This window comes from Camelina sativa, chromosome 12, assembly GCF_030686135.1.
Source record: "Camelina sativa cultivar CO46 ecotype springtype chromosome 12, ASM3068613v1".
Classification (NCBI taxonomy): Eukaryota; Viridiplantae; Streptophyta; class Magnoliopsida; order Brassicales; family Brassicaceae; genus Camelina; species Camelina sativa.
In genome coordinates this window covers 18,833,622-18,851,381 of record NC_141891.1, presented here as the reverse complement: position 1 = coordinate 18,851,381, position 17,760 = coordinate 18,833,622, and the positions used below count along the sequence as shown (strand labels likewise).

General features: G+C 35.0%; 1 protein-coding gene, 2 long non-coding RNA genes and 3 pseudogenes across 7 annotated transcripts; 2 read left to right on the top strand and 4 right to left on the bottom strand.

The window, feature by feature from the left end:
- Nucleotides 1-601: 601 nt before the first annotated feature.
- Nucleotides 602-2,869, top strand: LOC109127298 (uncharacterized; annotated as a pseudogene).
- Nucleotides 2,870-3,151: 282 nt separating this feature from the next.
- Nucleotides 3,152-4,998, bottom strand: LOC147930725 (uncharacterized). The gene is made up of 3 exons (XR_015575547.1): nucleotides 4,780-4,998; nucleotides 4,217-4,623; nucleotides 3,152-4,002 (listed from the first exon to the last, which is right to left on the bottom strand). It is a non-coding gene; the product is annotated as an uncharacterized LOC147930725 (long non-coding RNA).
- Nucleotides 4,999-5,258: 260 nt separating this feature from the next.
- Nucleotides 5,259-6,742, bottom strand: LOC104723658 (DNA-directed RNA polymerase V subunit 7 pseudogene; annotated as a pseudogene). 2 transcript variants are annotated; one of them, XR_015574561.1, is made up of 2 exons: nucleotides 6,545-6,742; nucleotides 5,259-5,962 (listed from the first exon to the last, which is right to left on the bottom strand). The product of XR_015574561.1 is annotated as a DNA-directed RNA polymerase V subunit 7 pseudogene, transcript variant X1 (transcript). The 2 variants fall into 2 exon arrangements; XR_015574562.1 differs by having other exon boundaries at nucleotides 5,259-6,124; nucleotides 6,545-6,675.
- A 1,706-nt stretch (nucleotides 6,743-8,448) lies between these two features.
- Nucleotides 8,449-10,383, bottom strand: LOC147930724 (uncharacterized). The gene is made up of 2 exons (XR_015573845.1): nucleotides 10,168-10,383; nucleotides 8,449-10,011 (listed from the first exon to the last, which is right to left on the bottom strand). It is a non-coding gene; the product is annotated as an uncharacterized LOC147930724 (long non-coding RNA).
- Nucleotides 10,384-10,619: 236 nt separating this feature from the next.
- Nucleotides 10,620-11,512, bottom strand: LOC104728076 (DNA-directed RNA polymerase V subunit 7 pseudogene; annotated as a pseudogene). The gene is made up of 2 exons (XR_015573685.1): nucleotides 11,490-11,512; nucleotides 10,620-11,357 (listed from the first exon to the last, which is right to left on the bottom strand). The product of XR_015573685.1 is annotated as a DNA-directed RNA polymerase V subunit 7 pseudogene (transcript).
- Nucleotides 11,513-11,778: 266 nt separating this feature from the next.
- On the top strand, nucleotides 11,779-16,375 carry LOC104723657 (putative protein S-acyltransferase 19). 2 transcript variants are annotated; one of them, XM_010442048.3, is made up of 10 exons: nucleotides 11,779-12,218; nucleotides 12,322-12,591; nucleotides 12,771-12,884; nucleotides 13,158-13,547; nucleotides 13,660-13,728; nucleotides 13,829-13,900; nucleotides 13,976-14,104; nucleotides 14,195-14,275; nucleotides 14,587-14,787; nucleotides 14,898-16,375. In XM_010442048.3, exons 2-10 carry the CDS (start codon nucleotides 12,547-12,549, stop codon nucleotides 15,951-15,953), a joined length of 2,157 nt encoding a protein of 718 aa, XP_010440350.2. In that variant the 5' UTR covers nucleotides 11,779-12,218; nucleotides 12,322-12,546; the 3' UTR covers nucleotides 15,954-16,375. The 2 variants fall into 2 exon arrangements, with proteins under 2 accessions (XP_010440350.2, XP_010440349.2); XM_010442047.3 differs by having other exon boundaries at nucleotides 11,998-12,218; nucleotides 12,319-12,591.
- The last annotated feature ends 1,385 nt before the right edge of the window (nucleotides 16,376-17,760 follow it).

Genomic DNA, 17,760 nt, shown 5'->3' with positions numbered 1-17,760 from the left:
TATTACATAATGTTTTATCCAAAAAAAACTTATAAAAATAATCATATAAATTATATTTTATTCTAAAATTATAATATAAATAAAAGAAATTTCAACCCGTGCTCTAGCACGGGTCCTAATCTAATTTCTATATAATTGAATAGAAACTTCATTCTAAATTTTAAGTTAATAATGCATACATAAAAAAAAACATGCATATATATCCACAGGCGGAGGCAGAGAAGAACCATAGGGGTCAACTGACCCTGATGAATTTAAGAAAATTTACTGGACGTTAATTAAAATTTTTATATTGACCCATGTCCAACAAAACAAATGACCCCTATAAATTAAAAAATTTACATTGACCCATGTCCAACAAGACAATTGACCCTGTAAATTTTTTACGATATATTACTTTATAATTCTTAAGCCCAATAAAATATATTTGAAGTACATATAATATAATTAGGCCCATTGATAAGTTTGTGATTGTCGTTTACCTAAAAAACGATCCAGCTTCTTCTTCTTTGCATATTTTTTTTTTTAGTAGAAGGGGCCGAAGGACTGCTTCTTCTTTGTTTATTTTCCAAGCTCAGTCAGATCAGATCATAACAAATTGATGGATCGTTTTTTGAAGAGGAAAACTCCACCGTCTAATATTGATTTGGATGATTTGCCATGGGATCTATCAAAAAGAAAAAGTATTCTAACTTATCATCCTAACCAAAGGGATGAAGTACAGCATATATATTTGACCAGAGGACCTTGTCAACCTCGTGGTCATAATTTTAAACAAACAGCAATTGGAGGAATGCTACGACGTTTTAATCCAAAATGGTTTGATAAGTATGGAGATTGGTTTGAATATAGCGTGGAGACAGATAGAGCTTTTTGCTTGTGTTGTTACTTATTTAGAGATCAAGCTCAAAATCAAGGTGGAAGTGATAGTTTTGTATCAACTAGTTTTTGTGGTTGGAATAAGGAGTTGGATCAACATGTGGGAGATGGTGTGAATACTTTTCACAAAAATGCCAAAAGGAAATGTGAGGATTTGATGAGACAAGGTCAGTCTATCAAACATTCTCTTCATAAGCAAAGCCATGTTGTGAAAAATGATTACAGAATCTGACTGAATGCTTCCATTGATGTTTCTAGACATTTGTTATATCAAGGATTACCATTTCGTGGTCATGATGAGTCAGCATATAGAGGCAATTTTTTAGAGCTTATGAAATATACGGCTAGTCAGAATGAGGCTGTAAAAAAAAGTTGTGCTGCATAATGCTCCTAAGAATAATCAGATGACATCTCCTCCAATTCAAAAAGACATTGTACATTGCTTTTCAAAAGAGGTAACTAAATCTATTATTGAAGAAATGGATAATGATGTCTTTGGTTTGCTGGTAGATGAATCTGCCGATGTATCAAACAAAGGGCAAATGGCAGTGGTGTTTCACTTTTTTGATAAGTATGGGATAGTCAAAGAAAGATTTATTGGCATTATACACGTCAAGGAGACATCTTCTTTATCTCTTAAGTATGCTATTGATTATTTATTTGCAAAATATGGATTGAGTTTGAAAAAGTTGAGAGGACAAGGGTATGATGGAGCTAGTAATATAAAGGGAGAATTCAATGGACTAAGATCTTTGATTTTGAAAGAAAGTAGCTCTGCATATTATGTTCATTGCTTTGCTCATCAACTTCAATTAGTTGTCATAGCAGTAGCAAAAAAACATTTTGAAGTTGGAGAATTTTTTGAAATGATTTCTGTTTTGTTGAATGATGTTGGAGCTTCATGTAAGAGAAAAGATATGATCCGGGAAAACTATAGGAAAATAGTGGAAGAAGGGATTAGCAATGGTGAGATTAAGACTGGAACTGGGTTGAATCAAGAAGTTTCTCTTCAAAGACCTGGAACTACTCGTTGGGGTTCACATTATAAGACTCTATTGCGACTTGTTGAGCTGTTTTCTTATGTAGTTAAAGTTCTTGAGTATATCCAAGATGAAGGCATAGACTCCAGCAAAAGACAACAAGCATATGGTATTCTCAAGTATTTTCACACCTTTGATTTTGTTTTCTATCTACAGTTGATGTTGCTTGTTATGGGTTTTATTGATAACTTATCAAAGGCTTTACAAAGGAAAGACCAAGATATCTTGAATGCTATTTCATTGGTGGAATCTACTAATAATCTGTTGCAAAAGCTTAGAGATGATGGATGGGATGCTTTACTGGCTAAAGTTAGTTCGTTTTGTGAGCAAAACTACATTGGAATGCTCATAATGAAGGAAGAATTTGTTGATTCATGAAGACCAAGAAAAAGGACCGGCATAACTAACTTGCATCACTATAAGGTGGACTGTTTCAACACTGTTTTAGATATGCAACTTCAAGAGTTTAATGATTGTTTTGATGAGGTAAATTCTGAACTACTTGTTTGCACTTCATCCTTGAGCCCAACTGATTCTTTTCGTCAGTTTGATAAGTCGTTGCTCATGAGATTGGCTGAGTTTTATCCAGATGATTTTAGTTTTATAGAGCGTAAATCTCTTGATCATTAACTCGAGATCTATCTTGATAATGTGACAAAAGATGAAAGGTTTACAAATTTAAAGAGTCTTGGTGATCTTGCTCGTGTGACAAGAAAGCAACTGCGACTGCAATGAAGCTATCATTATTCTTCCTGTTGCGACTGCAACGGTCAAAAGATATTTCTCTGCAATGACTTTTGTAAAGACGACCTTGCGGAACTGTATTGGTGATGTATTTTTATGTGATTGTCTAGTTTGTTTTATTGAAAAAACATGTTCTTAATACTGTTACAAACGAAGCGGTGATAAAACGATTCCAAGACATGAGTGAACGTCGAGTGTATCTTTAAGATTTGTATTTGTAATGACTTTAAGTTTGTGTATTTTTAGTTAAAGTTTTATTATGACCCTGATGAGCAGAAATCCTGGCTCCGCCACTGTATATATCCCACCTGTTAATAGATATAAACCACGACTATGTAGAGATGTATTGACTTTTATTTGATTAACTTTGGTTAGAGATCTTTGTTGTTGATGACTTCCGGTTGGAGTTTGGTTGGAGTTATATGTCCTTTTTATAAAACTACTCGATCTAGTATATGTTTTTACTGGCTAATCTTGTCTGTTTAAAGTTTGGTAGCTAACCAGAAAAAGTAATCATAGAAATCATTTGGAGTATTACAAACACAAGCATATGATGATATGACCAAAAACTATATGTTGAATACAATTTTAAAATCCAAACGATGTCTATTCCTTTAATCATGGAAATTAAAACTTGGTACGCTACATCCACTTCGTTCCCATCACCCCAATTCTAACCGTAGTCTCAACCGAATCCAAGACATCTTCTCATTCACAAAGATCGTATTCAAGAAACATATGAAAACATCAGGAAAATAAGAGAGACGCACAGTATAGGGGGAAGGAGATCCAGGACAAGAATTAATAAATAACCCAATTAATACCCTGCCATCCACGAAACTAAACATTGAATCTTTTTGTTTAGGATTTTAGACCTGCCAAGCAAGCGCACCTGTCATGGCAAAGGTCATATGCATCCCCTTCTTTTTCAGTTTGGAAGCCCAAACAAGAAAGTAAATCTATGGAGATAGATTCAAGTTCCTTCTTTTTAAAAACTCAACAAGGGACGTTGATTAGAATCAACAGAGTTGATGATGAGAGGGTCAGCGAGAGTTGATGGTTAGAGGGTCAACGAGAGTTGATTAAGATCAACGAGAGTTGATAATCAGATACTCCACTTATACGCGTAGCCGTAGCCGTAGGGTCATATTATTTAGGGTCTTAGGCCTGCCAAGCAAGCGCACCTGTCATGGCATAGGTCAAATACATTGCAAGATCCTTGCTTCTTTTATCAAAGAGAGGATTGATTAGGATCAACGAGAGTTGATATCTGAGCATCAACGAGAGTTGATATCAGATGTTGTGTTTGTCCCAAGTCCCAACACGCTCATGTTGATCCCTACAAAAAAAAAAAACATGGTTTGGATTTAGACCTGCCAAGCAAGCGCACCAGTCATGGCAAAGGTCATAGACATCCCCTTCTTTATACATCTGTTCCTTCTGCTTTTCAAATCAACGAGAGTTGAAATAGAGGATCAACGAGTGTTGATGATGAGATCAAAGAGAACTGATCACATATTATTTAGGGATTTAGACCTGCCAAGCAAGCGCACCTGTCATGGCAAAGGTCAAATACAAACCCCACATAATGCAAGATCCTTGCTTCTTTTGTCAACAAGAGTTGGTCGTTGAAGCATCAACGAGATTTGATGATATTAGAGCATCAACGAGAATTGACGAGGATCAACGAGTGTTGATGATGAGATCAAGAAGAGTACTTGATCGTGAGAGCATCAACGAAAATTGATTAGGATCAACGAGTATTGATGATGAGATCAAGAAGAGTACTTGATCGTTAAAGCATCAACGAGTGTTGATCGTTAAAGCATCAACGATAGTTGATTAGGCTCAACGAGTGTTGATGATGAGATCAACGAGATCAGTTGATCGTTAAAGCATCAACGATTGTCGTTGATATCAGATGTTGCGTTTGTCCCAGCACGGTCATATATATTGATCCCTACAAGAATACGAAACAGATTGAGTCAATTTTACAAGATATATATCTGTATAAGCACAAGATCCGAGATATTTAGACACATAGTAAGAATGAAACAGAGAAACCCTAGGCTACGCATGTAAGGAAAAATATAGACATAGAAGATAACGTATATACCTTGATGACAAGCCGAACCCTAACAAGAAGAACATCGACTTCTGGTTGTTAATCAACGAGGGTTGATCATGGAGATCAACGACAGTTGACAACGAATATCAACAACGAGAGTTGATTAGATATATATCAACGAGGGTTGACAACGAAGATCAACAACGAGAGTTGATTAGATATATAGATCAACGAGGATTGACAATGAGGATCAACGAGAGTTGATGAATTGGACGATGTTATTTGTCACAATATATATAGAGAGAGCAAACCCCATAATCCTAGTTGATTTAGGAAAGATCCTACGGTTGTTATTTATTATGAAACACAATGAGGAAAAGTCGGTAAGAAAGACATAACAAAAGTCGGTTAATATAATACAAATCTGTGCCCTGAGATTGGTTCGGTTAACTTTGGTTAGATAGCATATTTCTTATCAATCCAGTTAGACCTCGATCACGAAAGAGGAAACACTAGCAATATTTCTCTTGCAGGTGGAGAAGATGATTACATTCACAAAGATCACAAGGTTTTCATTTTTTGGTACGACTTGAGAGAGTAACCAACACACATTAACTAAAGATTGAGTTATATAGACATAAGAGATTGCCCAAAAACCCCACACCACATGAAGAAATGATAGCAGATCACTCTTCGAAGATTGGTCCAAGATAGTCACCTTCCAAGCTAGCCAACGCCTGAAACTCTCTCTCTGCCTCCATCCACTTCGTCCCAAGCACCACGACCCTCACTGTAGCCTCAACCTGGATCCTAGACATCTTATCATTCATGAAGATCGGGTTTTCTCCTGGGATGTACTTGTAATCCGGCATCTTCGTGTATGAGAGGTATACATTCTCGATAGGACCACACCTCATGAACACACCGTGCTTCAACACCTTGTGCACCACACCGTGAATGATCTCTCCTTTAAAGATCTTGAAAGTCATTCCGCTGAACATCACCGGGAACAGAACTTCACCCGTGTGCTCCCTGATTTTGCCTTCTCCAATCTTGTCCAGTGCTGTGACTGCCACGTAGTAGCCAAGCTCCTTGGTTGCTTTCTTGGAAGCAAATGCGTCTAGTAACTGGACTAGTATAGCCCTCTTTAGAATCAGCCCTTTTGCGTCCATGTTTTCAGCTGCAATCATCACGTTCCATGGTAACTTGACTTTGATAAACATTTTTGAACCTTCAAAAACAAAACCAAAAACATTGTCAAATAGCTAATAGCTAAGTAAAGGAACAAAATCAGAACTGAAAATATCATAGAGAAAGAAAAAAAAAAGATAGTAAACAGAGACTTCTAGGTTCTTCTCTGAAACATCTATGTTTACGAATCATCATCAGCAACCTAAGATCAAAATGTTGTGTCTTTATTTAAGAATCTGGATCACAATCTATAAATGCACCAGCAACGTACCAATTCCACCTATCTAACAGTACTCAGAACAAAACAAATCATAAACCGGTTTCACATTACATTAAACATCAACCAAGACGAACAGAATGATAAAAATGTGAGCTTTTTCAGTCAGGCATTTAAACAAACAGTAGGCAGGCCTGTAAGTTAACCAAGGGAGAATCATCAAAAGCTAACAACTTTACAAGAAACGAAAAGACCCACAAAAAGCTTTGAATTTTGCATGTTTACGATTAAGTACTCAGACCATCAAACCACATTTTCTCTATCAACCCACATCGTTCAAGACCACATACACTGAAAATGTCTGAGAAGTTAGTTGAGATAATCGGCAAAATAAAGAACCCATACCTTTGTTTTGGATTCCGAAGGTAGGAAATGAAACGAGAATCGTTTAAGAGACTGATTTTGAAGAATCAAAACGATGCGGGGCGAGAGAGAGACGACGAGACGAGAACACTCACTAGTAGACTGAGAGGAACAAACAAGCTCAAGAGACTTCAATTTTAATTAGTTTACATGTTAATGGGCTTTAAAGGCCCATTATTACTGAGACTATATTATTGACCCATTCGTATGCGTATAAAGAAAAGAAAAATATATATAATCTGGTTTGTATTTTGGCAAACAAAAAACGATTAAAGTCAAAAAATAAGATTTTACATTTTTTTTTCTAGTAATTTTTACTAACACTAGGCGCTTTAGCTAGTTTCATAGTTTCAGCAGGAATTAAAATATATATAGATATAGTTTCAGCGAGGTTTTGATTATTTTTTTTAGAAGAATATCACAACTTAATTATTTGGATTTAGGGTTTCTAAATTCCAACGAATTTTTTTTGGAAAATCGAAGAGCTTCTCAGCAAATTCGGAAATCATAATTCGTTAATCTTCGACGATTAAGGTAACTGAGATCAATATTTCTTGATTAAGGTAATCCGACAGATGATTGCTTTTGTTGTGGGTGAAGTCGATATCAACTCTTTAATATATATATAACTTATTTACAAATTTAATCCTAAAATATTTCCAAAATAGTATTACTTTAGATTTTGTTTCCTAAATATTTTACATTTCATTCTAAAAAACAAAAATTACAGCAAAATCAATAAAGAAACAGAAACTATGATATATTTAACCACACATTCTATTGTGTTTTGAAGATATTCTATCTCTGAATCATTTGCAAACAAAAAAAACAACAATTTGATTTCCATTTTGTTTTCCAATACATGTGATCTTATTCACATTTATTTAAATATCATAATTAATGTATATATAAACTTAATAAAATTTTAAAATACTACGAATATATAAAATTAAAAAAGTTTAAAGTAATATATAATAGGGCAATTGTCATAAATACCACTAAAATAGGTTTTTATTCCAAAAATACCACAATTTAGTTTTTTTTCCAAAACTACCACTAAAATGTATTTTTCCAAAAATACCACATAATTGAACTAAAGTTCTAATACTAAAAACTAATTCCTAAATTATAAATATTAAACCCTACCCCTAAAAACTAAACCCTAAAACTAAATTTGTCAACCCAAACATAAAAAAAAAAATTTACATTCTTAAAATTCAATTTTTTGTGTTAGTGGTAATTTTGGAAAAAAAACTTTTATGGTATTTTTGGAAAAAAAAACTAAAATGTGGTATTTTTGGAAAAAAAAATCTTTTTAGTGGTATTTAAAGGAATTTCTCTATATAATATGGTTATATAGTAGATGAGTTATAAAGAGAACATATCAGAATTAATAAAATATCATTAAATTTTTGCTAACATGGTTAAATCCTCATTTTATTATTTTCAACATTATTAATATTAGAATATTTGACATATAAAATCAAGTTGGTTTAACTAAAATTGTGTAAAATAATTAAATCATTAGGAATAATGTGACTTAATCATAGCATATAAATGACTTACTATGTATTTAAATCCCTTTTTAATTATAATAATTAAAAATCAAAATAGAATTTCAAACACTAAACAAAACAAACTAAATATAACAAACAAATGGTCATGAAGTATATTGCAGGTTAAAAAAATTAATATAAACATTTAACCATACAAACGGCCAGAAAATTTAGTTATTCATCTATTTACAAAACATTCAATATTTAACAAATAAATTCAACAAAAAATATAAATAATAATAAAAATTATATGTATGTGGTATACCGCAGGTTAAAATCTAGTGTCCTTTACAAAAAAGACTCATCATGGCCCTTCTATATATGAAGCACTATATTTAACATGTATTACAAACACAAGCATATGAGATTATTTTACAAACACAATTGTTAATTGTTAATATATATATATATGTCTTGCAAAGTAATCATAGAAATCATTTTGAGTATAACAAACACAAGCATATGATGATATGACCAAAAACTATACGTTGAACAATTTTAAAATCCAAACGATGTCTATTCCTTTAATCACGGAAATTGAAACTTGGTACGCTACATCCACTTTGTTCCAATCACAACAATTCTAACCGTAGTCTCAACCTGAATCCAAGACATCTTCTCATTCACAAAGATCGTATTCAAGAAACATATGAAAACATCAGGAAAATAAGAGAGACGCACAGTATAGGGGGAAGGAGATCCAGGACAACAATGAATATTAACCAATTAATACCCTGTAATCCACGAAACCAAACATTGAATCTTTTTGTTTAGGGTTTTAGACCTGCCAAGCAAGCGCACCTGTCATGGCAAAGGTCATATGCATCCCCTTCTTTTTCAGTTTGGAAGCCCAAACAAGAAAGTAAATCTATGGAGATAGATTCAAGTTCCTTCTTTTTAAAAACTCAACAAGGGACGTTGATTAGAATCAACAGAGTTGATGATGAGAGGGTCAACGAGAGTTGATGGTTAGAGGGTCAACGAGAGTTGATAATCAGATACTCCACTTATACGCGTAGCCGTAGCCATAGGGTCATATTATTTAGGGTCTTAGGCCTGCCAAGCAAGCGCACCTGTCATGGCATAGGTCAAATACATTGCAAGATCCTTGCTTCTTTTATCAAAGAGAGGATTGATTAGGATCAACGAGAGTTGATATCTGAGCATCAACGAGAGTTGATATCAGATGTTGTGTTTGTCCCAAGTCCCAACACGCTCATGTTGATCCCTACAAAAAAAAAAACATGGTTTGGATTTAGACCTGCCAAGCAAGCGCACCAGTCATGGCAAAGGTCATAGACATCCCCTTCTTTATACATCTGTTCCTTCTGCTTTTCAAATCAACGAGAGTTGAAATAGAGGATCAACGAGTGTTGATGATGAGATCAAAGAGAACTGATCACATATTATTTAGGGATTTAGACCTGCCAAGCAAGCGCACCTGTCATGGCAAAGGTCAAATACAAACCCCACATAATGCAAGATCCTTGCTTCTTTTGTCAACGAGAGTTGGTCGTTGAAGCATCAACGAGATTTGATGATATTAGAGCATCAACGAGAATTGACGAGGATCAACGAGTGTTGATGATGAGATCAAGAAGAGTACTTGATCGTGAGAGCATCAACGAAAATTGATTAGCATCAACGAGTATTGATGATGAGATCAAGAAGAGTACTTGATCGTTAAAGCATCAACGAGTGTTGATCGTTAAAGCATCAACGATAGTTGATTAGGCTCAACGAGTGTTGATGATGAGATCAACGAGATCAGTTGATCGTTAAAGCATCAACGAGTATTGATGATGAGATCAAGGGTTTGATCGTTAAAGCATCAACGATTGTCGTTGATATCAGATGTTGCGTTTGTCCCAGCACGGTCATATATATTGATCCCTACAAGAATACGAAACAGATTGAGTCAATTTTACAAGATATATATCTGTATAAGCACAAGATCCGAGATATTTAGACACATAGTAAGAATGAAACAGAGAAACCCTAGGCTACGCATGTAAGGAAAAATATAGACATAGAAGATAACGTATATACCTTGATGACAAGCCGAACCCTAACAAGAAGAACATCGACTTCTGGTTGTTAATCAACGAGGGTTGATCATGGAGATCAACGACAGTTGACAACGAATATCAACAACGAGAGTTGATTAGATATATATCAACGAGGGTTGACAACGAAGATCAACAACGAGAGTTGATTAGATATATAGATCAACGAGGATTGACAATGAGGATCAACGAGAGTTGATGAATTGGACGATGTTATTTGTCACAATATATATAGAGAGAGCAAACCCCATAATCCTAGTTGATTTAGGAAAGATCCTACGGTTGTTATTTATTATGAAACACAATGAGGAAAAGTCGGTAAGAAAGACATAACAAAAGTCGGTTAATATAATACAAATCTGTGCCCTGAGATTGGTTCGGTTAACTTTGGTTAGATAGCATATTTCTTATCAATCCAGTTAGACCTCGATCACGAAAGAGGAAACACTAGCAATATTTCTCTTGCAGGTGGAGAAGATGATTACATTCACAAAGATCACAAGGTTTTCATTTTTTGGTACGACTTGAGAGAGTAACCAACACACATTAACTAAAGATTGAGTTATATAGACATAAGAGATTGCCCAAAAACCCCACACCACATGAAGAAATGATAGCAGATCACTCTTCGAAGATTGGTCCAAGATAGTCACCTTCCAAGCTAGCCAACGCCTGAAACTCTCTCTCTGCCTCCATCCACTTCGTCCCAAGCACCACGACCCTCACTGTAGCCTCATCCTGGATCCTAGACATCTTATCATTCATGAAGATCGGGTTTTCTCCTGGGATGTACTTATAATCCGGCATCTTCGTGTATGAGAGGTATACATTCTCGATAGGACCGCACCTCATGAAGACACCGTGCTTCAGAACCTTGTGCACCACACCGTGAATTATCTCTCCTTTAAAGATCTTAAAAGTCATTCCGCTGAACATCACCGGGAACAGAACTTCACCCGTGTGCTCCCTGATTTTGCCTTCTCCAATCTTGTCCAGATTTGTCACTGCCACAGTGCCACATAGTAGCCAAGCTCCTTGGTTGCTTTCTTGGAAGCAAATTCGTCTAGTAACTCTACGAGTATAGCTCTCTTTAAAATCAGCCCTTTCGCGTCCATGTTTTCAGCTGCAATCATCACGTTCCATGGTAACTTGACTTTGAGAAAAAATTTCAACCTTCAAAACCAAAACCAAAAACATTGTCAAATAGCAACATAAAGGAACAAAATCATATACATCCAAATATGCATAACAAAAAAGGAACATTCTTCTTTCTTTTTTTCTTTATGTCATTTTTTTCCCATTTACACAAAAACATAACAACTGTCCATGTGAAATATGAACTGGACTCATAAGAATGAAAACTACACATTTGTCAATCAGTCAATGAAAAGTTCTGTATGGTCTTTAAAGTCTTTAGAATTATCCAGAAAAACATACTAAACCCTAAAAAGTTCTCAAAGATAAGAAGTGTTGTTCCCACATCATTATAACAACAAACAACAACAACAAAACAAGTAAAGATTTTTAGATATGGGTAATTTTTAAAAAAATGTAAACTTTGTAAGATTAAAAGTTACCTCTTTAGCGTTAGGATGAATATATCCAAAATGTAAACTTTTTTTTTTGGCTTAGCAAATTTAGCATAACAAAAAAGTACTCATATATCCAATTAGTTCTATAAACTTTTTTCTTTATAAAAGAAAATCCAAATTATAAATTATATACAAAATATTCTGACCCAAAAACAAGAAAACACAAAGTCTATATCAATATTCTCTTTTAATCATTACACATAGTTTCTTTCTATCTTTCTAAAATCAAAAAGAAAAAAAAAAAGAGAAAATATCCTAATAGACACGTCAGCAGAGAATACAGCTTTGGTACTACTAACCAGTAACCACTTTCATTTGTCCGTCTCGCACTCTTTTAGCCTGTCAACGCTTTTCTATTTTGTCTTTTTTCTCTCTTCTTCTTAAAACATTCTCTCTTCATCTTCCTTCTCCAGCTACTTTGGTCTTCCGCCATGGCTACCCAGTAAGTTTCTTTTTTTTTTTTTCACTCGAGTATATATTTGTTTGCTAATTTTGAAATTGCTTAGCTCATCTCTAATTTTCACATTTTATTTTATTTACAGCAGTCTACTTTCCTCTTTCGTCACTTGACTATGACTGACCTACCATAGTTAGAGAGAGACGAAGACAAATAAGATATTTTCTCAGTTGGGTTTCCCTTTTATTCTTCTGGGTTCTACGATACTGCGAGCAAAATTGTATCTTTTTCACGATTTGCGGCGGCGTTAGGGTTTCGCTTTGGATTTTCTGATTCTTGAAGTAGTAAGCTTTTTTTTTTGGAGATAGCAAAAATGGTGAGGAAACATGGTTGGCAACTTCCTGCTCACAAATTCCAGGTTTTTATTTCCAACCTTGTCTCTTCCTTTTTTAATTGCGATTTAGGCATATCATTGGATTGATTCTCTCTGCATTGTGTGCTTCTTCGTCCTATTTTGAGGTTTAGTTGATTTGTTTCTTCTGATGTTTATATTGCTTTGATGCGTTTGCTTAATGAAATTTGTGAATTTTTGTGCAGGTGGTTGCGATTACGGTGTTCTGCTTGTTGGCTGTTGCATACTATGCTTTCTTTGCTCCTTTTGTTGGAGGACGCATCTGGGAGTATATTCTTCTCGGTGTTTACTCTCCTGTGGTATGTACCATAATCTCTCAAGCTTTGGTTTTATGATGTATTGGATTCAGGCTCGTTGTTGGGTTGAATGAAATCAATGATGACTCATATAAGTTTCTTTCGTTTTTCTATTGGATATTGCTAGGCTTTTAGATCACTTTAGGTAATGACATGGAACTGCTAAAGAGTTAGGGAACATGGCAGATTAGGTGGCTAACCGGGTTTATTTGATGTTTTTCTAACGAGACAATCATATCTGACGCTCTTATGCTGCTTTGTGTCATGTGTTTGCAGGCCCTTGTTGTTTTCATTCTTTATGTTCGGTGTACTGCGATCAATCCTGCAGATCCAGGGATCATGTCGAAGTTTGAAAGAGGTGCATACAGAGGTGATGACTTACCTGCTGCCAAAGATATCTCGAGAAAGTTTGATGAAATGGGCAGCCAGCTGCAGTCTTCTCCTTCGGTTGCCTCGAGGACTTCTACTTTACCAGCAAACTCTAGTGTGAAAGGCTCTGTAGGAGATGCTCAAAGAGTTGAAACTGTTGGGAAAAAGTCTTGCTTTAATCCTTTGGCAATATGCTGTGGCGTGTTTGTTTATGAAGATTGTCGCGGCAAGGAAGAGAGCGATGAACAACAGGGGGACAGGGAAGAAGCCCTGTTTTGTACGTTGTGCAATGCTGAGGTATTATGTTTATAATTGCTTAGTTCGTTGCTTTTGGACGCTACATCTATTGCTTAATTATTTCATGTGCATATATATGCTCTTAATATTCATTTTGTGTTCTCTGTTACAGGTCCGTAAGTTCAGCAAGCATTGTCGAAGTTGCGACAAATGTGTAGATTGTTTCGATCATCATTGCCGGGTAAATCTTTTACATGACAATTGACTGTTTCTTGGAACTTATTGACTAGCGGTTTATGGGTGTGATCATATAATGACACAGCTGTATTTAAATGTAACAGTGGCTTAACAATTGTGTTGGTCGCAAGAATTATATGACGTTTATATCACTGATGGCTGTCAGTCTTCTCTGGGTACGTATATTCTCCTGATATGCTATTTCTCACTGTTTGCTTAAATAGTAATAAATAACATTTTCTCCTTCTCAGCTCCTTATTGAAGCAGGAGTTGGAATTGCTGTTATAGTGCGTGTATTTGTTAATAAGAAGGACATGGAAACCGAAATCGTCAATAGACTTGGGAATGGATTTTCTCGCGCACCTTTTGCTACGGTCGTTGTAAGTATTCTTAGTGTAAGGCTGAGGCAGTTGCAATAGGGTTAGCATCTATTGTTGATATTCCTGATTTTTTTCTTACAATTTATGTAGGGTGTTTGTACTGCTGTTTCCATGCTGGCGTTGTTTCCACTGGGCGAACTTTTCTTTTTCCACATGCTCCTCATTAAAAAGGTGAGTATGGAAGAAGTCAATATCGCTTTTATATGCTTGTAATGTATTTGCTTTATTGGAATGAATCTTGGTAAGAAAGTATAAAAAGAATTCATTGTTATTTTAATCTTGTAGTCAACATGGTTCCCAAAATAATTGAGTAGCACATGAAAATGCATGCTCTTCATAGTTGTGAGATAGAATTTGTTTCTCTTCATGATGAAGTCCATGTGATCCATTCCTCTAACTCGTCTCACTCTACTTTGTTTGTAATTGGGCTGATCATATGTTCTAAGCTATGTGAACTCATTTTTCGTGTGTAATACGAATAGGGCATTACAACTTACGAGTATGTTGTGGCAATGAGAGCAATGAGCGAGGCACCAGCTGGAGCTTCTGTCGATGAGGAACTTCCTAACGTGCTGTATTCTCCCTCTGGATCTGCCACGACTGGCTTTAGTGGTGGAAGCTCCCTCGGTTTACCTTACAAGGGAGCCTGGTGCACTCCTCCTAGAGTGTTTGTTGATTATCAGGTATCATTTGCTTTTCCAAGAGCTCTAGTTACAACAATTTTCATAGAGCTTCCACTAGGTTCCTGTTTGGTTATAATATGTCTGCTTGGTACTTGTTATCTATGTTACAGGACGAAGTGATTCCTCATTTGGACCCCAGAATGATTCCATCGACTGTAGATCCAGATGCAACTGAATCAGCAGAGAGGGGCAACAAGATTCCAAAGAGACCTGTCAAAATTAGTGCTTGGAAGCTTGCAAAATTGAATTCAAATGAAGCTACAAGGGCAGCAGCCAGAGCCCGAGCATCCTCATCTGTCCTAAGACCAATAGAGAACCGTCATCTACATGATGATGAACTTAGTTCCAGAAGTGGCACCATCAGTGTTGTCAGCAGTGTAAGCACAGATGCAAATGGGGGTGTGTTGAGTAAAGAGATGAGAAACAATGATCCAAGGTTTTCTCATTCTAGAAACTCTTTTGCTCCAAGCCAAGGTAGTCGGGACGATTACGAGACAGGGACTCAAAGTATGAGCAGTTTCAGCAGTCCAAGTCATGTTCACGAGACTGTCTCACTTAGTCCTCTCCCACAGTATCATACAGCTGGCCACCGCTTCACTGCAGCGGCTGTGTCGAATGCTTCCCGGCCACCTCTTAATCCAGCAACTAATCACATGCTCCACTCAACCTTTGATGAAAAGATAATGCAGAAAGGAAACCATCCTGATCCACTGCTTTTACCTGCTCCTGCCGCTTCTCTTCTGAGAGATGTGAGAAGAACATCAGTTGTTTGGGACCAAGAAGCAGGTAGATATATATCAGTTCCTGCAACAACATCTGAACCAAAAACCAGATTGTCCTCACAGAACCAGCCAATTCCTAGCTCACACATTGGTAACACTCAGAATCCAAGACCAGTTGTTCTTCCACCTCAAGATTCTTCTTCATCTGGAAGGGCTCAACAACCGCAGCAGCAAGGAGAGAGGCTGACGTATACAGGTGACTCAATCTTCTTTGGAGGCCCTCTGGTAAATATCCCGAATAGAGATAGCCTAAGACACGAAGGAGACTCGGGAAGAGAGGGACAAGACAGAATGACATTGACATTGCCTCGGGAAGCTAGATTCAAAAGAGACACAACCTCAAACCAGCTTCCAGTGTTTGCTCCTGTAGGTACCCGCAAGTAAAACCATCACCTCTTTCAAGGCTTTGATCTTGCCGATATAAGGACTGACAGGACAAGGACATGTAGCTGCTTGAGGGCCAAAACCGGTGGAGTTAGCTTAACGGTTGCAGGAAAGTCTCTGGGATTGATATGATTGTGTGAATCCCTTGGATTGGTTTGCAGATGAGTTGATGAGGTAGAAAGTAGAATCCCTTGTGATAATTTCTTCTTCCACGGGTTCGATATTCTTAGCCAGATATGACTCTTCACAATTCGCTTTTAAGAACCAATATTTGTTGTATAACTCCATGAATCTCTAACCTCTTCCTTTTATTGCCATCTTTTATTTTTAAAAAAATCCAGAAAATTGAGTAATATTTTGTTCTATCTCCAAAAATAAAAGAGTGAACATTTTCTAACATATATGAACAAAGTTGGCCACGCTGAAAATGAAAATCTACTGATTATGAACAAAGTAGTTATATAGGTTTTGATTTTTGAATGGATGTTATGGACGATGCGGATTAAACCGTTAATGGATTACATTAGTCTATTTTTTTGGACGGGCAACAATTTATCTCAGACCAATTTTATATCTATGCAAAAGCAGTATATAATTGGTGTGCGGCAATTTTTTTTCTTTCGACATTTCTCTTAGTTCGTAGTCGTACCACTACATACTATAAGTTATAAATTGTAACTAACAATTGTCCAATTTACAAATGGATTTGTCGGCCATAACTATTCGAATCCATAATTTATAATTATCATATTTTATTACTTATTGGCATATTAATTATTTTGAACAATATATTTATCAATAAGTTAAAATTTATTTTCTCTTTTAGTAAAAATCTTAATTTCTCTGTCAGCCATCTTATTATATAAAGTTGGGTTTTGAAAGTTAGTCATTAATAAGATTTTGACATGTGTCAAATTATCAATCTAAGATTTTGATATGTGTAAAAGTTAATATTTTAATAGGAGTAATTTGATTCCAACAAAAATAAAATATTTGTTTAAAACATTATTAATAATACAAATAGATAATTATCAAAATTACAAAATTTATAAAAATAGAAAGTTTTTAAAAATAATTATAAGGAGATCATATATATATATATATTTTTATAAAATTCGAAATTATAATATTATATACTTATTTTTAATTTTAAGTTATTAATTCTACAAAAATAATAGGAAAAATAGATTAATGAAAGTATACAATTACTTATTAATTCTAAATTTTGTAAACACTCACTTATTAAACATAGATCGTCTCATATTTAGATCATTTATTCAAAAACACTGCTTTCAATTTTTTTAAATTGGGAAATTTTTTAAATGGGAAGGTAAATTTTTATTATTTTTTTAATCCAAAATTTTCTCCTACTTTCTTCTTTTTCAGTTGGGAATAAGTAAGATTAATATATTGACCCAAAAAACAGATTAATATATGCGTATTCTTTTCGTACTACTTTATTTTAAAATTTATTGAACTATTTTTAGATTGTTTTATTTAATTTATATTTTCATCTTTGAATTATTTGTGATTCATATACTACAGTGCTTATAATTTTCTATTGTTTCTTTCATTATGTCAAATTAATTTTCTTTTAATTTCTCAACCTTGATTGTTTGGTCATAAACCCTTTTTTTTTCAAACATAATTGTTACCATTATTCATTCAATTCCAAAGAGAGATAACAAGTAGAAGCTCATCAATCTAATGGATGTAAAATTTTCTCCTACTTTCTTCTTTTTCAGTTGGAAATAGGTAAATTTAATATGTTGACCCAAAAAAAAGATTAATAAATGCGTATTCTTTT

What these genes read in the sequence shown, in the direction of transcription:
- LOC104723657 (XM_010442048.3), top strand. Translation starts at nt 12,547, where the DNA reads ATGGTGAGGAAACATGGTTGGCAACTTCCTGCTCACAAATTCCAG. An exon ending in TTCCTGCTCACAAATTCCAG is followed by an intron (nt 12,592 to 12,770) that starts GTTTTTATTTCC and finishes ATTTTTGTGCAG; the next exon opens with GTGGTTGCGATTACGGTGTT. An exon ending in ACATGCTCCTCATTAAAAAG is followed by an intron (nt 14,276 to 14,586) that starts GTGAGTATGGAA and finishes TAATACGAATAG; the next exon opens with GGCATTACAACTTACGAGTA.